Here is a 23,881-nt window from a genome sequence, read left to right on the forward strand (position 1 = left end):
AAACATCTTTTGACGTGGTGACAAAGTCTTTGACCAAAATTAAACATACGCATAGTCAAGTGGTTTGTTGAAAATTGAACCCAGAAAATGGATAACCTTCTCAGTAAATGTCGTAAAAGGCAGTGCACTAGAGAGGTTAAGAGTTGTGACTCTGGAACTAAGCTGCCTGGATTTGAATCCACTTTTACTTACTTATTTATATGACCTTGGATGATCTACTTAACTTTTCTCTGCTTTTTCTGATTTGTAAAGTGGTTCTAAACACAACTTACAGGGTTGTGCTTTGAATAGTATTTGGTGTATAACTCATATTTTAATCACTTAATATTATCATTACTTAATAATTTGATTGAAGATGGAAAATGATGATTTGCCTGAAAATGGCAAAAAGGAAATTTAATTTATATGAAAATAGAGATTTGTTCCATGTAGCCTAGATATCAGAGCCTCAGGCTTGATGAACACTGCCCAATTTCTTTTTTTGATTTTTATTTTTTAAATGTGGGTCATAGGAAGCAAGATTGCTGTACAGTTTAATGTAGTGTCTATTTCTGAAGCCGTTATCACTATATGTATGAAAATCTTCAATATCCTCTTTTGCTTCTATTAACCCTGTGGTGTTGTCAGCAACTTTTACTGGGGCTTCACTTGGCAGTGTGAATTGCCTGTGTTACTTTCCACAATTATTAAATACCATTTTTGTTTTTGCATTCAAGAGCTTTAACAGCCTTAACTACAGTAGAGCTTTTATTATCTTGTTTTCCTTTCTTTTTTTTTCCGTTCTACATATATAATCAGCAGTTCACAATATCATCACATAGTTGCATATTCATCATCATCATCATCATTTCTTGAAAAGAAATAAAAAGACAGCAGAAAAAAATTCATACACACCATACCCCTACCCCTCCCCTTCATTGATCACTAGCATTTCAATCTACTAAATTTATTTTAACATTTGTTCCTCCTATTATTTATTTTTATTCCATGTGTTTTACTCATTTGTTGATAAGGTAAATAAAAGGAGCATCAAACACAAGGTTTTCACAATCACACAGTCACATTGTGAAAACTGTATCATTATACAATCATCTTTAAGAAGCATGGCTACTGGAACACAGCTCTACATTTTCAGGCAGTTCCCTCCAGCCTTGTTTTCCTTTCTTGACTTCGTTTTGTATTCCTGCCTCTCCTGCTATAATGTTTTTTGCCTTCCTGCCTCCAGTGATCTCATTTATCTGCTCATGTATTATTCACTTATCATATTATGATAAGATAATTTATTCTGCTGTCTCTCTGCCATTATAGCATTGACTTCTTATTGTGACCTCTGTCTTTCCTCCCAGGTATCCCATCCCCACTTCGACCTTTAGTATAGGTTTCATAAATCTCTATTTTGATTTTCTGTGTCTCACTTCATCCTAGTAAGGCTCAGGTAAGGGGAGAAAATAAAAATACTACATTTTGCTCTTGAGTAGGGCTGACCTCTCTTTGTCCCCAAGCTGATGTTTTAGACATGAGAAAAGAAGAGAGAGATATTTTGAATTTGGTTATGTTCTCCCTTCATCCTTCCCAGAGAAGAAAAAGAGTTGTGGAAAAAATACATTCACACTCAGCTTTTTCTTATTTTTTGGTATCATCTTCTTTTCCTCTGCCAGCATCTTTTTCTTCAAAAACAACCAAATCCATTTTAGTTACTATTTTCAGTATGCTGGAATGTCTTTTATAACCAGCAGTGGATTGTTTGAGGAGAGTGGGCAGTGGTAGGTTTTGGCATCTCCTTGAGAGTTAGTAGTAAGTAGTTAAAAGTTAAAAATACTTCAGACCATTTTTCCATAGAGAAGATGTATATAGGTAAGATTTTTTGTGGCTGTGGTTGGGTTTCTTTTTTAAATTGACTTGGAGTCTTAGTTACCACTTATAGAATAACTTTAAACTTCTAATTTTTATACTTTTTATTACGGAAAATCTCCTACATATATATGTGAAGAAAAGAATATTATGATTCCCCACCCAGCTTCTATGGTTACACTCCTCATGGTCAGTCATATTTCATCTATACACATTTCCACTCCCTTGCTTCTCCCCTATGTCTGCTGGATTATTTTGAAGCAAGCCCAAATGCATTATTTCATCTGTACAATTTTAATATTATAGTGCCTTCTAGGGAATGATGTGTTCTGAATTTTTGGCAGTTGCTTGAAACAGATCATGTTCTGTTTTAAGTTAGGAATCATACTTTTATGTATAGGGTCCACAGTTAAGTAAGTGAAATATCTTATATTCTATTTAAAATTGCATTAAAGAAGTTTTATACAATTTATTTCAGTGTCTGATGTTTATGTTCTTTTATAGATTCAGAAAACAATAAAGAAGACAGCACGTCGGGAGCAGCTTATGCGAGAAGAAGCCGAACAGAAACGTTTAAAAACTGTACTTGAGCTACAATATGTTTTGGACAAATTGGGAGATGATGAGGTGCGAACTGACCTGAAACAAGGCTTGAATGGAATTCCGATACTGTCTGAAGAGGAATTGTCATTGTTGGATGAATTTTATAAGTTAGTGGACCCTGAACGGGACATGAGCTTGAGGTATAGTGATATTGATAATTGAAACTTCTAAGTATTGCCTTAAGTTGACAATTTAAAGATAATTCACTATTTCATTATTTCTATAAGGTTGAATGAGCAATATGAACATGCCTCCATTCACCTGTGGGACTTGCTGGAAGGGAAGGAAAAGTCTGTATGTGGAACAACCTGTGAGTATTCCTGACACTTTGATTTTGTAACTGAGAATCTTTAAGCAATTAGCTTCCATATATAAAAGTAATGTTAATGGAAGAAAATTTAGAAATGTCCAAGTAAACCTTCGTTCACTGTTTACATTTTGGCTTATTTCCTTTTAGTATCTTCTTTTCCATATGCCTGTGTGTGTATAAATCATACCAAGAAGAAGCAACAAAAATTTGTAAAAATGGGAATCCTGACTTAACATGAGTTTGTACATAAATTATTCAGCTTGGTATAGACAAATTAACCTCAGATTGACTTTTCAGAGTTATTGGCATTAGAGAAGGGACTGTTTTTCTCTTATGGCTAAAACTTTAAGTATATTTACTGTACATTATGCATTCTACTCCTGGTCATTGCCTTAGACTTAAGCTTTTGCTTGAGGATGTTCCTTTTTTTTTTCAAATGCCTTTACCAGTTTTCTATTTTTGAACTCCTTAACCTGAAACATGTAACTAACTATGTGTTGATTTAAAAAAGAAAAAGGAAGAAAGATATATTTAAGTTTTACTACTTCAGTAAATTAGGAATGGATTCTTAATAAATCAGGGAATACATTGTGGTCCTTGCTTTGTATAAGGTTGAATAAATAGATTTTTGAGCATATTAAGGTAAAAACTATACCTTATTTTTAGCTATTTGTTGAAAAGAAATTAAATTGGATGCTGAGTTTTAATCTTTTAATCAGTAAAACTAGAAGATACAATTTGGACTTTTTTTTAAAGAAATGTGTACATTGAATATGAGGTGCCAATCCTTTGTATCTTTTGCATTTAAAAATCATTTTCTTTATTTAAAAAAATCTTTTTAACCTTTGCTTTTTGTTGGTTCTGTTGCAAATGTGTATTGAATTTACCATTTGAGATTTGATTAGAAGGTAATTGATATGTGGGTAGACTTATTAGCTTAAAAAAAAGTAGTTTGATCAGAGTTTCGTGGTAGTTATTGTGTAATTAGGGATGAATCTCTAAGCTTGTAGTTTGTTTTGATATTATTTTCAATCTAATCTTATTCCCATTTGTATTTATAACTAACAGAGGTCCTGACATAAATGCGCGTTTTTAATGTGCATTCAATTTTCTTGCATAAGTTTTTGGAAACAAATACTTCCAGTTACAAGCCTCTGAAACAAGGGAAGGAAAACATATGAAATGTTCAGCATTCAAAAAAAACGTTGGTAATAGTTTTTTCCATAGGGTTAGTTTTTTTAAAAACTGTTTTTTGTGTAATATAACATATACAAAGCAAAGAAGCAAAGCAATAGTTTTCAAAGCACTCTTCAACAACTAGTTACAAGACATATCCCAGAGTTTGTCACGGGCTACCATATCATTATCTCACATATTTCCTTCTAGCTAGCTACTCCAGAACACTGGAGTCTAGAAGGAATATACATATATATATATTTGTACCATCAGTTTTTTCCTTTTTTACGAAAAAAAACAAATACAAAACAATAAATTTCAAGGCGCAGCGCAACAATTAATTGTCAAACAGATTTCAGAGTTTGGCATGGGTTACAGTTGCACAATTTTAGGTTTTTACTTCTAGCTATTGTGAGATACTGGAGATTAAAAGAAATATCAGTTTAATGATTTAGCAGTCATGTTCATTTGTTAAACCCTACCTTCTCTATGTAACTTCACCATCACCTTTGATCTTTCTCCCACTCTCTAAGGGTATTTGGTCTTTGCCCTTCTGAGGTTTTCATGTTGGAAGGACTGTCAATAGTTAAGGGGTAGGGAGATGAAACTATCTGATATTCTGGAAAGGCTGGCCCCTTTTAAGTTTCAGGGCGTATGTGGTCCAGGAACCCATCTGGAGGTTGTAGGTTTCTGAAAAGTTACACAGTGCATGGAACCTTTGTAGAATCTTATATATATTGCCTTAGGTGTTCTTTAGGATTGATTGGAATGGTTTTTTTTTTTTTTTACATGGGCAGGCACCAGGAATCGAACCCAGGTCCTCTGGCATCACAGGCAAGCATTCCTGCCTGCTAAGCCACCATGGCCCGCCCGATTGGAATGGTTATGATTGGGGTTTGACAAGTTATGATAGGTAGTAATGTCTAACTGGTGTTTGTGTAAGAGCAACCTCCAGAGAAGCCTCTCGACTATTTGAACTCTCTCAGCCACTGAAACCTTATTTGTTACACTCTTTTTCCCATTTTGATCAGGATGGCATTGTTGAACCAATGGTGTCAGGGCCAGACTCATCCAGACTCATCCCTGGGAGTTATCTCCCACGTCACCGGGGAGACTTTTCACCCCTGGATGTCTTCCCACATAGTGGGGCATAGGATTAGTTTTATAATGCTTTGATATAATATGTTTCCTAAAGATTTATTTTTCTGTACAGTGCCCTATCAGGGAATGGCCGTACTATTTATCTGCTATTTAATGCCAGGTCTTTATACATCCTGCTCTACCAAATTCTGACTTCTTTTTTTTGCCTTTTAAATATCTTTTAACCTTACTTTCCTTTCTCTTCTTTACTAATGTAGTTTTCTCCTGAATGCAAGATATTCCTACCCCCTTAATCCTTTAATGGTTTCACATCACATTTTGAATTAAAACAACTATCCTTAACTTCAGTATATTGTGTGGTCTGTCTTTTACCAGTAGCTACAGAACCACACTTTTCCCCGACACTTACTTCCTGTGCTTAAACCACAGTGGGATACTTTGATTTTCTTATATGTTGACACCCTTCTTTGGGCAGGCCTTTGTTACAACTGTTGCCTCTGCCTTGAAACACTTTCCTCCCTTCTACTACTTATCCTCCAGAACTCAGTTTTTAAAACTCTTCAGACAGGAAAGCCTCCCCCTGGTGTCTTCCTTATTAGGTCCAAACTTTGCAGATGTAATTTTACTGCTTTTGTATTTGGTAATTCCTCTAGTAGGCTGTAAGCTTAGTGATGTCAACACTGCCTTTATACACCTTTTTGTGTCCTTAGTGCCTATTACATTGTATATAAGTAGGTGGTATATAAATACTTAAAGAGTGTGAATGTTGTCATCATTTTAAAAACCAAAGTGCATCTTTTAGTATATAAATTTAAAGTTTTAGTTTAATATAAATGGATTCTCCTTGTTCTTTATCATTCTGTAAGGAATTTCTGTTGGTAAAATTTAATCTTTTATGTGTGGGTTATTAATAGTTCATGAGGATTTTTCTTTTAATTTTTTCTTGGCATGATAATTTATAGAATTTGAATCTATTTATTTTGTTAATTTTTTTTTTAAACATAACACTCAAAAATGAACATTCTTACCATATAATCATTCCATTCTTGGTATATAATCAATAACTCACAGTATCACCACATAGTTGTATATTCATCACCATGATCCTTTCTTAGAACATTTGCATGAATTTGAATCTTTTAAGGCAGCATCCTCAGATAGCCTAACATTATAATTCATTTTCTCTTTTAGATAAAGCTCTTAAGGAAATTGTTGAGCGTGTTTTCCAGTCAAACTATTTTGACAGTACTCACAACCACCAGAATGGGCTATGTGAGGAAGAGGAGGCAGCCTCAGCACCAACAGTTGAAGACCAGGTTGCTGAAGCTGGTAAGTACTTAGGTGCATGTGTTAGTTTCAGCACCTGGTTTTAGTTTCCTTTATCATGAGTTTCGTCTATAGACTTTTTATGTTATATATGCACACTCAGATTAACAAAGTACACAAATAGTAGTTCCCAAGGTATTTGACATCAGTCATTTATCTTACTGTTTGTGACCGCTCTTATTAACCGGTGTTTTTCCTGCTGGGCTGGGTTATTGATGTAACCCAGGTAGGCCTTTAAAATAGATTTTTAACTGATATGTCCAGATTTATTGCTGTATACCGTGCCAGTAAATGGGGTGAGTAGTATGAATTTTTTTTTTTAATAATGGGGATAAGTAATTAATCTTGGACTACAAATATTTCTTGAAGGGAGGGGATTGTGTCTTACTCCAATACCTAGCTAGCACAGCACTAACATGTAAGTAAGCTCTTAGGAATACTTTTTATGATGAGTAAGTTGGTGAGTAAAATTCTAAGTGCACCTGGAAGTTTTCTTAAGGCATACATTTTGTAATGGTTTAAAATAATGGATTCCCTTGGCTGTATCACTTATTAACTATGCAGTTTTGCGCAAGTTACTGAACTTTTTTGTACCTAAGGTTTTCTTTTTAGAAAATGATTATAAAAGTACCTTGCAGGGTTGTTGTGAACAGCAGTTAAGAAAATAATAGTAAGTGAAGTGCTTATACATTGCCTGGCACACTAGAAGGAAATATTGTACCTTAGTGAAACCTACAGTTTCAGATCAACATAAGCAGCCTTTCTTTAATCCCCTTACTAGTTTTATTGAGTAGATTAAAATGGACAGTAAGATTTTACTCTGTATGCACTTTATACTGTCTCTGAGGTTTTAATTTGGTAGCTTTTTATTGATACAGAATAACTACTATTGGAATTAAAGCAGTTTGTTTTGGATTAAATGTAAAAAGAATTCTCTTTCTAAATATCTTGCTATAAGGATATAATATAGAAACTTTTAACTATAATTTTGTTAAATTCAGGCTATGTGAATGGTAACTTGTGTACGCATTGAGAATTTATGTTGAATTGTCACCTTTAAAAAGATTTCTTATACTTTTTTGGTATATATTTTTAACCTATTAGAACCTGAGCCAGCAGAAGAATACACGGAACAAAGTGAAGTTGAATCAACAGAGGTATACTTTTTATTTAATGTTATCTTTAACTTTCTGCCTTCCAAGTAGAGTTCTTAAACATTCATTTTGTTTTGCAGTATGTAAATAGACAATTTATGGCAGAAACACAGTTCAGCAGCAGTGAAAAGGAGCAGGTAGATGAGTGGACGGTTGAAACAGTTGAGGTAAGCGTTCTCTAGTTCTCTCTCTTGGCAAGACTATGATTTTATCTTTAGTAGTTTTTAATCTCTCCTGAGAATCAATTAAGATGGTTAGTCTTTGCATTTTAGTATATTTATTATAATACCAAATTCATTGTACAAGATTTAATCACTTAAAAATTTAAAAGGTGATTTGCTTATCCCTATAGATATTTAATTACCTTAGCTGATTTGACAACAAAAATTTATTTTATATAATTTTCTATGGATTATTTTATTAAATTATATTATTTTTGTTACTGTGATATCAGGTTGCTTCGTAAAAATCTGCAATCCAACATATTTAATGGCTTCAGAAAGGCCCCCCTTATAGGGAAGGTGTGGAGTGTCATCTTGGGCTCTTCTTTCACCCTGTATACTGTTTGGTTACCTAACTCCCCACTCTTTCCCTCACTTTAGGTGGTAAATTCACTCCAGCAGCAACCACAGGCTGCGTCTCCTTCAGTACCAGAACCTCACTCTTTGACTCCAGTGGCTCAGGCAGATCCCCTTGTGAGAAGACAGCGAGTGCAGGATCTTATGGCTCAAATGCAGGGGCCCTATAATTTCATACAAGTAGGTGTATTTTAAATCAGATACTATAGCAGAGGGTTTACGTGTTTATATTATCTGACTTAATTCCATTATATCCTAACTTTAGGATTCAATGCTGGATTTTGAAAACCAGACACTTGATCCTGCCATTGTATCTGCACAACCCATGAATCCAACACAAAGCATGGACATGCCCCAGCTTGTTTGCCCTCCAGGTTAGTAATGTTACATTTTATGTAACATTGATTTAAGAAGGTATAGGGGCCAGTGCTTTCAGGTTTCCTGAATTCATTTTTCTTTTTCCTTTTAATGATTGTTTAACATTCAGATCTTGTATCTTAATTTGATAAGAAATGTTATTCTTGTTCATATAATGTGAGTTATAAATGTACTTCCATAGCTTTATTTTTAAAGTTTTTCTTGGAATATATACACATGCAGAAAACGAAACACATACTTGATGGGTTTTTGCAAACTGAACAAGCATATCAGCACCCAGGCCAAGAAACAGGAAATGTTACCAGTACCGTAGAAACCCACTTTGTGTTCCCTTGCAGTCACTTGTCCATTCCCCTCCCCTGATGGTAACAATTTCTTTTTTTTTGAATAATAAGTATCCCTTTATTTGCTGATTTATCAATTTAATGGTAACAATTTCTTGACTCCTAACACCACAGACCAGTATTGCCTGTTCTTATAATTTAAATAAATGGATTTTTGCTAGGCTTTTAAATTTTAAAATTATGCAGGCATGTAAATAATTTAAGTGTCTTTCTCTAAAGGATGTGTGGAGCTTTTTAGAAGAATTTCTGTACATTTTATTGCCTACATAAAAATGAAATACAACAATGAAGTTGATAAGGGACAGATTAAAAGTAAAGGATAAGAAGAAAACAAAAACTAAAAACAAACTAAAAAAAAGGGTAAGAGAAATGAGAAGACAGTTGGAGTTTCAGACTCTTAATGGTGTTATCATTACTTGAAGTAATAGCACCTTGCATTTGGGTTAAGTAGACCTTCTCTTCAAGACTATAAGTAATTTTGAGTCTTCTTGTTTTTTCCTCAGAATGTGTCAGCATTAATGGCACAAAAGTGGAACATGTGAAGTAATGTATTTAATGTTGCATGATCTTAAATGTCCTAAAAGAATTTGGTGACTAAAAGTATGTCTAACGACAAAGCTAGCTTGGTTAAGTAGTTAGAATTTCTCTTAATTGAAGGGAATACATATGTCATATCTCTACTATGAGTTTGAAGACAGATCCAGGGTTAGGCCTTCTAAAAAGGAATCAAAGTTATTAGTGTTTATTTTTTGAGTTCTTTCAGAGGAGGGAAATGTGTGGTTTCTTTAGCTGCTAAATTAAGGAATATAGAGTCAATACTTACAGAGCTAACACAACCTGTAAGACTAGATATCTTGGTAGTGCTGAGTCCATTGGATCCTCCAGTGAAAACAGGTGATTTCTAAATGACTACCCAAAGTTCTTTCTTTATTTTATTTTGGCATGGGCAGGCTCCGGGAATCAAACCCAGGTCTCTATCATGGCAGGCGAGAATTCTGCCACTGAGCCACCATTGTACCGCCCTATTTTTTATTCTTTAACTGTAGTTGGGGTAGTGGGGGAGGGAGGGAATGGGAGTTGACGGTAAAATGGACAGTGAATTCAATATAACCTTTTTGAAGGTATGTTTATATTTTAAAAAATTTTCCTGTGGAAACATTTTCTTAATTATATTGGAAGTTGATAATGTTAAAATATTAACTGAATGTTATCAAGGTCCTGAATAAGAGAAATGCTACTTTATAGTTTCTGCTCTAAAAGGCTCTTTCTCATGAATAAGTATCGATAATGAGTCTGCTCTGTTCTGCTCTACTTCTTGGTTAGTCTTTCCTTACAAACACACATTTTACCTTATCCTTACAAAACACAAAATGAAAGCAATTGTGAGAATTTAAGAAATGTGATTTATTTTTTTATTTTTCTGGTCAATTTTGCAGTTCATTCTGAATCTAGACTTGCTCAACCTAATCAAGTTTCTGTACAACCAGAAGCTACACAGGTAAGTGATTTAAGTTTTTTTTTTTTTTAGCTTTGTTTTAAACCAGTTCTTGGGTCTCTTTTCTTAATTAGCATAGAGAAGTTAAGTGCAAATTTGCTCAGTGTCAAAGCCTTTAAGTACAAATTCATTGGTCTGGATAAGCTATTAGTCTTTTTTCCCTCATTGGTCTGGATAAGCTATTAGTCTTTTTTCCCATGTTTGCATTCATTTTTCTTTTGATGACTTTTTCAGTTTCTTCTTTAATTCTTGAATTCATGGTAACTTATTATAAATGTAGGAAGAAGTTATTTTTTTATTCCTGAGGAGAATTTCAGAAGATGTTTCATACTTCATAATTTTAAAATTTGGTGCAGATTTTGCTACCTTAGGAGCAATTGTGGGGAACATTGTAACTAGAGTCGGGTTTTTATAGCTGGCCCATTCACCCCCCCCAAAAAAAATAAGTATGTGTATGTATATATATATATATATATATATATATATATACACACACAATGAGGTTTTATAATCTCTAAATTCAAAGTGAAAGGTAGTAGGTAGTATTAGTTTTTCACATCTTTAACAAATATATCTCTTTCTTAGCCCTATTGATATGAGAGTTGGTGTATTTTTTATATGTCAATTTTGTAGAGAGAAAGAAGCCTTCATTTCTTTACTTATGTCTAGGTTCCTTTGGTTTCATCCACAAGTGAGGGGTACACAGCACCTCAGCCCTTGTATCAGCCTTCTCATGCTACAGAGCAACGACCACAAAAGGAACCAATTGACCAGATTCAGGCAAGTTCTGTTACCAGATATAAGTATGATGAGATACTTATTCATGAATTTGGCAGAGGTAAATTACCATCATTTTAGAAATCCTTTCTGGGTCTCATGCATGTACTATAGTATTTTCCTTTTAGGAAATAGTTGAGTTTGTAAATATTATGGTAAAGGTAGTAGCAGACATCACTTAGTTTAGTTTACTACTAAAGTGCATCTATTCACTTTGTGTTTAGGCAACAATCTCTTTAAATACAGACCAGACTACAGCATCATCATCCCTTCCTGCTGCTTCTCAGCCTCAGGTGTTCCAGGCTGGGACAAGCAAACCTTTACATAGCAGTGGAATCAATGTAAATGCAGCTCCATTCCAATCCATGCAGACGGTAAGGAAATAAATTTATTTAATATTAGTGTTCTAGTGTGAACTAAGCTTGAGTTTCCATCTACTTAACTATAGGGCATATATTTATTTGACTATAGACTGATCATTTTAGTTCCCAGAGATAGATCTGAGTCTTACAAATTAGGTACCTATATCTTGCTCTATAGTTTCACCCTTTTGATATGATTAAAGTGCTAATTTTTGGTCAAATTATCGATAAAATTGAAAATTAAAATCAGTGAATTAAATATTCATTCAGTCTGTAGGATAAATTTCTGAAAGTGGTATTGTATCAGGGATTTGTACCTTTTAAAAAGGTTTTTAATATATATTATTTCTGAGGCCACTGAAAACGTTGTTTTAGATTTTTAATTCCTGATTCTCTTTCATAGCAAGCATGTCATTATTCTCTCCTTTACTAAGTGCTATCTGGTGTTTGTAACTTCTCCCACTTTGATGTTCACCAGCTGAGTTTTGTGATGTGTGTTTGAGATTTTTGTAATGTTTTTTATGTTTGTGGTAAAACCGGCATTGAGATACCAATTTCAAAGTGGGGAAATTATTAACATCTAAAGAGATGAACTATTCATTTCCTTTATTCATTTACAGGTGTTCAATATGAATGCCCCAGTTCCTCCTGTTAATGAACCAGAAACTTTAAAGCAGCAAAATCAGTACCAGCCTAGTTATAACCAGAGCTTTTCCAGTCAGCCTCACCAAGTAGAACAAACAGAACTTCAGCAAGAACAGCTTCAAACAGGTTGGAATTTTGGTCTTATTTCATAGTTATTCACGTTTCAATACAATTATTGTAAGGCATCGTTAGGTTTGTTTAAACTTTCGAGTGGTGATGTACCAGAGTTTTTGTTTTTACTAATAGACTGTATGGATTTTTTCATTGCTGATACTGAGTTAAATCCATATTTGTTGTATGTAAGTTATGTGCATTTTGGAGGTCTTACATCCATTTCTCTGGCTAGTGAGCTTTCATAATATCTCTGTTTTATTATGATTTTAGTGGAATTAGACTTGTTACCCAAATTGATAAACTTTGCTTTTTTAAAAACAAATTTTTATTGTATGGTATAACATATATAAAAGCAAATAAATAAAAAGCAATAATTTTCAAAGCATTCTTCAACAGAAAGTTACAGGACAGATCCCAGAGTCTGTCACTGGCTACCATACGATCCTCTCAGATTTCTCCTAGCTGCTCCAGAATTTAGAAGGCTAGAAGAAAGAAATCTTTTTTTTATCACCCAGTCAGCTTTTTTTCTTTCTTTTTTGTGGAAAATAACATATATACAAAAAAGCAATCAGTTTCAAAGTACAGCACTACAATTAGTTGCAGACATATTTCAGGATTTGACATGGGTTACGATTCCACAATTTTAGGTTTTTACTTCTAGCTGCTCTAAGATACTAGAGACTATAAGAGGTATCAGTTTATTGATTTCATCAGTCATATTCATTTGTTAAATCCTATCTTCTCTTCTCTGAATAACTCCCATCACTTTTGATCTTTCTATCCCACACTTCAGGGGTATTTGGCCTATGGCCATTCTAACTTTTTCATGTTGGAAGGGGCTGTCACTAATATGGGGTAGGGAGATGGAACTATCAGATGTTTTGGAGAGGCCAGGGACCCATCTGGAGGTTTTAGGTTTCTGGACAGTTACTCTAGTGCATGTAACCCTTGTGGAATCTTATTTATTGTCCTAGATATTCTTTAGGATTGGCTGGTATGGTCCTGGTTGGGGTTTGGCAGGTTATGATAGGTAGCAAGGTCTAACTGAAGCTTGTGTAAGAGCAACCTCAGAGTAGCCTCTCGACTCCATTTCCATTTGTACTCTCTCTGCCACTGGTACTTATTAGTTATACTTTCCCCCTTTTGGTCAAGATAAAGTTGTTGATCCCACAATGCCAGGGCCGGATTCATCCCTGGAAGTCATCTCCCATGTCGCCAGGGAGATTTTCACCCCTGGATGTCATGTTCCACATAGGGAGGAGGGCAATGATTTCACTTGGAGAATTGGGCTTTGAGAGAGTGAAGCCACAACTGAGCAACAAAAGAGGTTCTCCAGAAGTAATTAGGCATACCTATAGGTAGGCTAATTTTCTCTGCTACCTACATAAGCTTCACAAAAGTAAGCCCCAAGATCAAGGGCGTGACCTGTTGATTTGTGTGTGTTCTAGTTTCTTAGCTGCCAGAATGCAATATACCAGAAACAGAATGGCTTTTAAAAAGGGGAATTTAACAAGTTGCTAGTTTACAGTTCTATGGCCAAGAAAATGTCCCAATTAAAACAAGTCTATAGAAATGCCCAATCTAAGACATCCAGGGAAAGATACCTTGGTTCAAGAAGGCTGATGAAGTTCAGGGCTTCTTTCTCAAGTGGAAGGGCACCTGTTGAACACAGAGTTTCTCTCTCATCTGGAAAGGCACATGGTGAACACAGGGTTCCTCTCTCATCTGGAAGGACACATGGCGAACACGGTGTCATCTGCTAGCTTCTTCTCTCCTGGCTTCCTGTTTCATGAAGTTCCCTGGGGAGGCGTTTTCCTTCTTCATCTCCAAAGGTTGCTGGCTCGTGGACTCTGCTTCGTGGTGCTGCAGCATGCTCTGCCCTCTCTGAATCATTCTCCAAAATGTTTCCTCTTTTATAGAACTTCAGAAACTTATCAAGACCCACCCAAATGGGTGGATACATGTCACCTAATCCAGCTTAACAACCACTCTTGATTAAATCACATCTCCAGGGAGATGATCTGATTACAGTTTCAAGCATACAGTTTTGAATAGGGATTATTCTACATTTATGAAATGGGATTTTGATTAAAACATGGCTTTTCTAGGGGACATCCATCCTTTCAAACCAGCACATTTCTATAGATAGGGCATTTCTATAAACAGTGAACTGACATAGCAACAACATTCTTGACATATGAACATTCTTGACATGGTTACAATCAGTGGCTCACAATATCATCACGTAGTTGTGTATTCATCACCATGATCATTTTTTTTTTGAACACTTGCATCTCTCCAGAAAAAGAAAGGAAAAAAATAAAAAACTCATACATTCCATACCTCTTACCACTCCTTTTCATTGACCACTAGTATTTCAATCTACTCACTTAATTTTAACCTTTGTTCCCCCATTATTTGTTTATTTTTTTAATCCATATTTTTTACTCATCTGTCCAAACTGAAGATAAAAGGAGCATCAGACACAAGGTTTTCACAATCACAGTCACAATGTGAAAGCTGTATCATTACATAATCATCTTCAAGAAACATGGCTACTGGAACACAGCTCTATAATTTGAGGCACTTCCCTCTAGCCTCTCTAATACACCTTAAACTAAAAAGGGGGATGTCTATATAATGTGTAAGAATAACCTCAGCTCTGTTTGAGATCTCTCAGCCACTGACACTTTATTTTGTCTCATTTCTGTCTTCCCCCTTTCGATCAAGAAGATTTTCTCAATCCCTTGGTGCTGAGTCCCAGCTCATTCTAGGATTTCTGTCCCACGTTGCCAGGAAGGTCCACATTCTTGGGAGTCATGCCCCACGTAGAGAGGGGGAAGTGCAGTGAGTTTGCTTGCCATGTTGACTGAGAGAGAGAGAGGCCACATCCGGGCAACAAAAGCAGTTCTCTGGGGGTGACTCTTAGGCCTAATTTTAAGTAGACTTAGCCTAACCTTTGTGGGGAAAAGTTTCATATGAACAAACCCCAAGATTGAAGGCTTGGCCTATTGGTTTGGTTGACCCCACCGCTTGCAAGAATATCAGGAATTCTCCAAATGGGGAAGTTGAATGTTTTCCACTTTCTCCCCATTTCCCCAAGGGGACTTTGCAAGTACTGACTTTATTCACTGTTCAAATCACTCTGGGATTTATCGGGGCATCACACTAACCTGGATAAACCTACAATCCCATGCCCTCTTCAAGGTTCCGTGTACTTATGTATTCAGTTAAACTGTCCATATAAGTTAAATTAGGAAATGCACTAGTCAAAATATAAATTTTGTACCAAATAAACATTTCTTGGTTTAGTCTCACACAGAAGGTAAACTTTGCTTTTAACTGATAATTGATTTAAGCCTGCTAGCCTGATACATGTCAGCGAATTAGGCATACAAAGGGCAGAATTGAAAAGAAAGTTATTTTGGTTCTCATTGTGCTAATTACTAAACTTCATGCAAAAGTCTCATGGTGGCTATATTTGATAGACTTTTTGAAACAAAGTCCTTGTTGGCAAGTAAGATGGTAATTTGGCCAGCCATCATCCTTGTTAATGTAGATAGAGGTTTTTAGATTTCTTAACATTTTTATTCATATATAGGTAACATGCCTTAAAATTCACTCAGTGCAAACACAAATCAAAGAATTTTAGTATGTTTACAGAGTTGTACAACAATATAAATTTTAAAATACATTTATAATTTTAAGAATAACTATTTACCCTTTCTGGGAATCTTTCTTTCTGCAGATCAAGTTACTCTCTGATCTTTCTGTGCTCCTCTATAGATTTTTTCTCTTCTGCTTTCTTTGTGCTGTTTTTCTCAAATAGATACAGTAAAAATTCAATTTTGTGGATATTGTTTTATGCTATTGTGCCTTTTTTACTCCTCCGTCCTGTTTCTCCCACTACATGCATCAGTGAATTTTGGTAAGGAAATCTGGTCTAAAATAATGAATAATCAGTTACTTTATGCCCCACGCAGGCAGATGTGGTAGTAAGGGGTAGGGTTTGAACCATTTATAAAGCCAAATTATAATGCCGATGAACGAAACAAAAACAAAAATGCCAGATGAGCAGTGCTGACTAGGAGCTCCAGTGGTGGGCTTATTCATTATTCAAAATTATGTAAATACCACTGGATCCTGCATGTTAGATTATTTAATTTTTTTTTTTTTTTTTGTATGGGCATGCACTGGGAATTGAACTTGGGTCTCCCGCATAGCAGGTGGAAACTCTGTTTGCTGAGCCACCGTGGCCCGCCCATATTACTTAATTTTTTAAGAGATGAAATGTCGTCTTTAATATTTGGTTATTTAATTTTTAGGAATTTACTTTGGTATCCCACAAAAAGCTGAGATAGTTTGCTAAAATCAGAGGAATAATACTTTTATTTTATTAGATTGAAAATAAGAAATTTTCCATTGGTCCAGTTACTTGAGTGAGCTGGACTGACATTACAGACTTTTTTGGAAGTAAATTCTTCCATACCCATGTAGTGTTAAGCAACACCAATCAAAATGGATGTTCAATATCCCATAATCTGATAGAAATTTGTCACTTACGCTATGCTCAGTTTCTGAGTGATAAAGCTGGGCTTCTTGCAGTCAGGCTCTTTTAACCATTCCGTGCTATGAACCTCATAAGTTGGTTGTGAATAAGTAACAAATATTTTGAGGCCTTGTTTGTTATTTAGCCATTTTTCTTTTCAAATGGTGTATTCAATGTAAAAGTGATTCCTATATATCATTTGACTTATTTTGCCTTTTGTGGTTGTTGATTTCAAACTGTCTTCCTCTTGACCTCCCTAACTGATTATGAAATACTTAAGCCAGATCTTGTCTTTTATTATCATTTTGAAATATACATAAATTATGAAAATTCACAGAACATTTTTGGATATTTGAAATAAAAACATTAAATCAACCTGTATCTCTTGCCTGTTTGATACCTTCACACTGCCACCCTAATCCAGGGAAGACGTCTTTTTTTTTTCCTTACCAACTCCTCCAAGAAGGAGTTTAAAGCATTTTTTATTTATTAGGCCTAAGAATACTTGAAAAACCATCAATTACTATGCGTGCAGGTGGCCATCATGTTTTACTTGGATGATAATAACTGTCTCCTTAATGTTCTCCCTCGACTCTTATTTTAGCCTACTCTGTTCTCTATGCAGTAGCCAGAGTGATCATTTTAAATTTAAATCTGATGTCTCTCACCTATTCATAACCTTCCACTGCCTTCCCTTTACTTTTTTTTTTAATTTTTGTTTTTAAATTTATTGGCTTCCCTTTACTTTTACTTTTTTTTAAGAAAATATTTTTATTGATAAGTCTTACACAAACATTCCATACATGGTTTCCAATCAGTGGCTCACAATATTATCACATAGTTGTGTATTCATCATCACGATCATTTTTTAGAACATTTGCATCACTCCAGAAAAAGAAATAAAAAGATAAAAGAAAAAACTCACACACCTCATACTCCTTAACCCTCCCTTTCATTGACCACTGGTATTTCCATTTACCCAATTTGTTTTAACCTTTGTCCTCCTATTATTTGTTTATTTTCATCTGTAGTTTTACTCATCTTTGTGAATAGGACCTTTTGATGAGGTTATTTCAGTTAAGGTGTGACCCATCTGAATCAAGATGGGTCTTAATCCTATCACTAGAGTCCTTTATAAGCAGAATGAAATTCAGAGAGAAAGCTGTTGCAAGGATATGGAAGTCAGTGGAACCTAGAGAAGCCCCGAAAGACCAACATATCCATTGCCACATAACAGGATAACCTAGGACCATGGATCACCATTCCCTTTACTTTTAGAAAAGAAATCTGAAGTCCTTACATTAGTTTTCAAGATCCTATCTTTATCCTGTCTATATCCTACACCATTTCTTTACTGACAGACTTATTCTGGCTACAAACACAGCAAGTTCTCTACTGTCTCTGGGCTTTTACACTTTATTTCCTTTTTGCCTGTTCCACAAATGTTTGCATGCTTTGTTCTTCTTGACTTAATTTGAGATCTGTGCTCAAATGTCTCCTCAGAGAGGCTTCCCTTCATTGCCCTATCCAAGTAGAAGTCAGCTCACTTTGATCACTCATTTTATCCTTCTTTTTTTTTTACTTTTTGTCATTACTTATTGCGTGACACCTTATAGATGTTTTTATTTGTATGTGTATTTATTCATTTATTATCTGCCATTAGAATAAGACTTCTGTTCAGGCAAGGTCTCTGTATGTGTTGTTCCCTCAGATCTCTTGTGTCTAGGACAGTGCATGTTGCAGGCACTCCCATATTGAACAAATGAGTGTGTTTTCGTTTAGATTTCATTTAATATCTAGTCAGGAGCAAGATGGCCAGGATAGTCAGGATGTTTGGCTGTTTTTTACAAGCTAGAATTTATGCTTTACAAACACTTTAAAGGTTATAAGTAGAAGACCTCTGCTGATAGGTGTTAATTGAATATGCTACCATATAGCTGCCTAGCTATGGAAGAGCCTGGTTTTGTATGTTTCGCTAAGTCCACCAAGGGACTTAAAGAGCTTCTACGCTAAGTTTCTTTATAATGAAGAGGAATAATTAAATGCCACAAAATGTAATTGTACCAAGTATTTTTGGCATGTGAGATATTTTGAATTATTGTGGGTCTCTTGTGCTAAAAGGTAAATAGATATGTCTTAATATGAGAGGTTTAACTGCATAGCCTTTCAGATAATTTGTTTCTGAGTATGTAATTGTGTCCCCTGATTCAAAGGTTTGGAATTATTGCTAGTTTTTACGCCCTTCAATTTTTAATCTATGGGTAGGATGAAGATGGGGACTTCATTAATGTGTAGTTTTCCCTATTGACAGTATGTAAATTTCTCTAAAGACAGAATTAAACTCTGAGGGTACTATATAAAATACTTAAATCAGAAAGAGTAAGAGAACAAATTAAAATCATAGTGAGCTGTTTGTGTGTGTGTGTGTATTTCTTTTATTATAGTAGTTGGCACTTACCATGGTTCCCAGGACCAGCCCCATCCTGTGACTGGTAATCACCAGCAGCCTCCGCAGCAGAATACTGGATTTCCTCGTAGCAGTCAGCCCTATTACAACAGCCGTGGTGTGTCTCGTGGAGGCTCCCGTGGTGCTAGAGGTTTGATGAATGGATATCGGGGCCCTGCCAATGGATTCAGAGGTAAAGAAAAAAAAAGTTCTGATGACCTTTCACTATTTTAAATTATTTTTTGATTTGCAAAAGATAGAGAAGTTTTCCTCTGTTTTGGGAAACATATACCTCTTCTGTACTATTTAAACAATTCTACTATGTTTTGAGATAGTCGTTTAAATGACAAAATTGGAAATGACTTTTTTTTTTTTAAGTCAGACCAGTGTCTACCACTGTTTCTAGGGGATACTTATTTTCCACACATTACCAGACCTTTTTTTTCCTTCTTTGTGTGTGCCTGGGTGGGTGAAAATTTCATTTTCTAATGTCAGTTAACATTCAGAAAATTAGATCAGGACAGGAAGTTTAAATTAGTTTGAATAACTTAGCATGGCTTCTGGGATTTTCAGTTTTTCTTTTGGTCAGTAATAAGAAAGCACAAGTTCTTTATGAAGAAAAGAAAAACATTTTCTTTTCCTAAATTTTAGGAGGATATGATGGTTACCGCCCTTCATTCTCTAACACTCCAAACAGCGGTTATACGCAATCTCAGTTCAGTGCTCCCCGGGACTATTCTGGCTACCAGCGGGTAGGTAAAGCAGTTATAATATATAAACCTTATCTAAATAAACCAATGAAAGGGAGTGACATAGTGCATGATGGACCTCAGTAGCTTATTTGGGACCAAATTTGTACTTTTGCACACAACTTGCTTTTCTTAGTACTCAGTAGATACTCATTGAATAAATTCTGTTGAAAGCAATGATTTTTTAGTAGAGAAGTATATTTCATCGAATGTTCTAGACAATCATACAAGTACAACTATTACAAACTAACTTTTAGCTGTGATACACTGAAATGTCCTCAAGATAAGGATGAATCTGTATTCTTCATGTAGCACTGTAAAAATAGATATATAGGTGGGTAAACATTCAGAAAAATACTACTTCTCTTCCATACTAACTAGCTTGTCTTTTAGGATGGATATCAGCAGAATTTCAAGCGAGGCTCTGGGCAGAGTGGACCACGGGGAGCCCCACGAGGTAATATTTTGTGGTGGTGATCCTAGCTCCTAACTGGAGCTTCTGTTCTGGCCTTGGAGGAGCTGTTCATAGTCTGCATGTAGGTTACCTGTTAGGAGTACATTTATCCTTTCCAGCCTTGTTGCTAGGGTTTAAATGAATTGCTCTGTTTCTAAAACTTTAATCTTGAACCCAAATTTTAATTTTTTGAATGACTCCCTGTTACTATTTAAATTGTCTTGAAAATTAGAACATTTTCTCCTGCTTTAAAAAAGTGTTTTTTCAACTGGAAATTATTTTTCAGGTCCTAAATCCTGCTAGAAGTTTTTAGGAAGTATTTACTGATACATTTTTGTAAGACATTTTTGGAATGAGATTGAACATTTATATAAATTTATTATTCCTCTTTCATTTTTGAAACTTGCATATTATATTTTAAGGCTAGAAACCTTTTAATGGCCAGATGAGTTATAGTTATATTTAGAGAACCATTTAGATGTGAAAGAACTAATTGAAATGAGTTCTTTTGGCTCAATATTAGTGGTATAAATATCAAGTTATTGCTGACTTTTAAACAAAAGCTTCATATTCCTGACTAGCTTAATGAATTATACTTAAAAATTATAGGCTTTGTGCTTTTTTGTTTTGTTTGTCTATTAAGGTAGGAAAATTGCTTCCTATTTGTACAGGAAGTTAACCTACTTAATAATTAGAGCTAGCTTTTCATAAAATTGAAAGTTCTAAATGGTTCTCTGATTTGAAGGAAGTTAAACACTGAAAAGGTTTCCTTTAGATATTGGCCATGATGTGTGAAATGCATATTAAGGAGGAATTATAAGGTACTTTGATTTTGAATACTAGCAGAAATTGGCCAGCAAAAAGGTACTTTTTTAAAAATTATTAATGGATCACTTGGGGAATTACTGACTTGACTTAGAAGTATCTCAAAGGATATTTGCATGTGATTGTGGGTTTTATTCTTCTTCCCCATCTTGTAGCATATTCAGTGAAAGTTAACTGATAGCTAAAAATCTGTTTTAACAGCATGTAAGAAGTTATTTGTTACAAATCATTATACAGTTTTGAATGTTCTGTAGTTTTTTTTTTTTTAAGTTTAGGTAATAAGGTCTGTTTCATTCTGGTGCTTTTATTAATTTTGATAGTATGATGTTATTTACTACTGAAATGTAAGCTAGAGTGTACATTAGAATGTAAGCTCCAAGAGAGCAGGTACCTTGTCTGTCTTTACTGCTGTATCTATTTTCAACTCCTGATAACAGTGCCTGGCACATAGTAGGTCTTCAATAAATATTTGTTGAATGAATGAATGAATGAGTACTGGTGGAATACTCCATTAGCTCTACTCTTCTTTTAGCTAGAGAACAATGAGCAAATTTGCACGTGACAACTTCAGAACAGGTGAAACTTGAACACTGAAGAATTGACCTCTTAAACCTAATAATGTGGTGACAAGCTACCCAGATGCTTCTTGACTTCAGATGAAAATCTGCTTGAAGGCAAAACAAATAATATTTGAAAGAAAAACCAAATACCATTTTTGTCTTCTAGGTCGTGGAGGGCCCCCAAGACCCAACAGAGGGATGCCGCAAATGAACACTCAGCAAGTGAATTAATCTGATTCACAGGATTATGTTTAATCGCCAAAACACACTGGCCAGTGTACCATAATATGTTACCAGAAGAGTTATTATCTATTTGTTCTCCCTTTCAGGCAACTTATTGTAAAGGGACTGTTTTCATCCCATAAAGACAGGACTACAGTTGTCAGCTTTATATTACCTGGATATGGAAGGAAACTATTTTTAATCTGCATGTTCTGTCCTAAGCGTCATCTTGAGCCTTGCACATGATAGATTCCTTACCCTTGCTTAGGAGTAAAACATATTTTATAGGGTGATAATATCTTCATAGTTAATTGAAGTGGTTTGGAAAAAGCAAGATTGACTTTTCTGACAGTGGATAAAATCTACAAATCAGCCCTAGAGTTGTTCAGTGGTAATTGAGGAAACTAAAATACATCCCATGAAAGGAAGATGGAAGGAGTGGAGTGTGGTTTGCAGAAGAGCTGCATTTCACAGCTTTTCCAGTTAAATTGGAGCACTGAATGTTTCGAATGCATATCAAATTATGCATGGGCCCTTGATCACACATTTAAGGCTGGCTACCAACTTTGACACTGCACTCTTCATCATCTGGCCAAACTACTGTGGTTAAAAACATGTAAATTGCTTTTTAACATCTGATACTATGTAAGACAAAGCCAAAATGCAAAATTAGGCTTTGATTGGCACTTTTTGAAAAAAAGACACAACAAAAATGGGATGTGATCTGGATGGCCGCTTCTGTATTTAATGTGAGCTATTTAGATACTTTTGAACACTTAACAGTTTTTCTTTGACAATGACTTTTGTAAGGATTGGTACCATCTATCATTCCTTATGACCTGTACATTGTCTTTCACTAATTCTTGAATTTTGCTGTAATGTCACCTAAATTGATACAGGTACTGATGAAAATCTTTAATGGATAATCATAACACTTTTGGTCACGTGTTTTTCCTGCAGTCTGAAGGTTTTTAAAAGAAAAAAGATATCAAATGCCTGCTGCTACCACCCCTTTAAATTACTCTCTTTTAAAAAAGCACCAGTATGTGTTTTAGATTGATTTCCCCGTTTTGGGAAATGACAAGTAGTTTTCAGTTTTGATGGTATAAGCAAAACAAATAAAACATGTTTATAAAAGTTGTATCTTGAAACACTGGTGTTCGACAACTAGCAGCTTATGTGATTTACCCCATGCATTGTTAGTGTCACAAATTTTATGCTTATCTCCAGCAGTTATTTCTTTAGTACATACACTTAGCTTGCATTGTTAGTGTCACAAATTTTATGCTTATCTCACAGCAGTTATTTCTGTAGTACATACACTTATCTTTTCTCTGATTTAACTCTAATTGAATTCTCCCTTTCTCATGGAGGCGTTTATATTCAAAGTGGTGATGTCTTCCCTTGGATGCATAGGGAAAGTTGCAAGTTTGATAGAGAATGGACAGTTAAGTAGTGACTTAGCCTTCCCTATGTACTATGTTGGAATTTGTGTTAGCAGTTTGAGCACTAGTTCTGTGTGTTTGTGAACTTAATGCTGCTTCTTGTTGAATCCTGCTTTAACTTCATGGGAAATTAATACCATCTATTAAGCAAAGGCTACTAAATTAATGGTATTTTCTATGCAGATATTGAATTTTATTTCAGCCTTTTAGCTAAGGATTTTTTTTCTAGTAGTTGCCTCATCAACTTAAAAAAAAAATCTCCAACATTCATCATCAGACAACTGGAGTTTTTGCTGTTTTTTTTAACTTACTACAAATGGATAGGCTATTGAACATTCCACATTCAGAAGTTTTATAGGGTTGTAGGGATGGGGATCTTCAATGTTTATTTTCAAATAAAATAAGTTCTTGACTTAT

General features: G+C 34.9%; 1 protein-coding gene across 5 annotated transcripts in view; it reads left to right on the top strand.

Moving 5' to 3' along the window:
* Positions 1-23,881, top strand: part of CAPRIN1 (cell cycle associated protein 1) — a 46,035-nt gene extending 22,154 nt beyond the window's left edge. For 4 of the 5 annotated variants that reach the window (XM_077114366.1, XM_077114368.1, XM_077114369.1 and 1 more), the window contains 15 exons: positions 2,356-2,594; positions 2,682-2,764; positions 6,233-6,370; positions 7,472-7,524; positions 7,602-7,688; positions 8,124-8,279; positions 8,365-8,473; positions 10,258-10,319; positions 10,986-11,096; positions 11,318-11,467; positions 12,076-12,226; positions 19,208-19,402; positions 19,861-19,961; positions 20,352-20,415; positions 21,964-23,881. In XM_077114366.1, the coding sequence (XP_076970481.1) occupies positions 2,356-2,594; positions 2,682-2,764; positions 6,233-6,370; positions 7,472-7,524; positions 7,602-7,688; positions 8,124-8,279; positions 8,365-8,473; positions 10,258-10,319; positions 10,986-11,096; positions 11,318-11,467; positions 12,076-12,226; positions 19,208-19,402; positions 19,861-19,961; positions 20,352-20,415; positions 21,964-22,028 (1,764 nt within the window). In that variant the 3' untranslated portion in view covers positions 22,029-23,881. The remainder of the gene's footprint in view (positions 1-2,355; positions 2,595-2,681; positions 2,765-6,232; positions 6,371-7,471; positions 7,525-7,601; positions 7,689-8,123; positions 8,280-8,364; positions 8,474-10,257; positions 10,320-10,985; positions 11,097-11,317; positions 11,468-12,075; positions 12,227-19,207; positions 19,403-19,860; positions 19,962-20,351; positions 20,416-21,963) is intronic. The other variant, XM_077114367.1, reaches the window with a different exon arrangement.

Source organism: Tamandua tetradactyla, chromosome 8 (assembly GCF_023851605.1).
Source record: "Tamandua tetradactyla isolate mTamTet1 chromosome 8, mTamTet1.pri, whole genome shotgun sequence".
Classification (NCBI taxonomy): domain Eukaryota; kingdom Metazoa; phylum Chordata; class Mammalia; order Pilosa; family Myrmecophagidae; genus Tamandua; species Tamandua tetradactyla.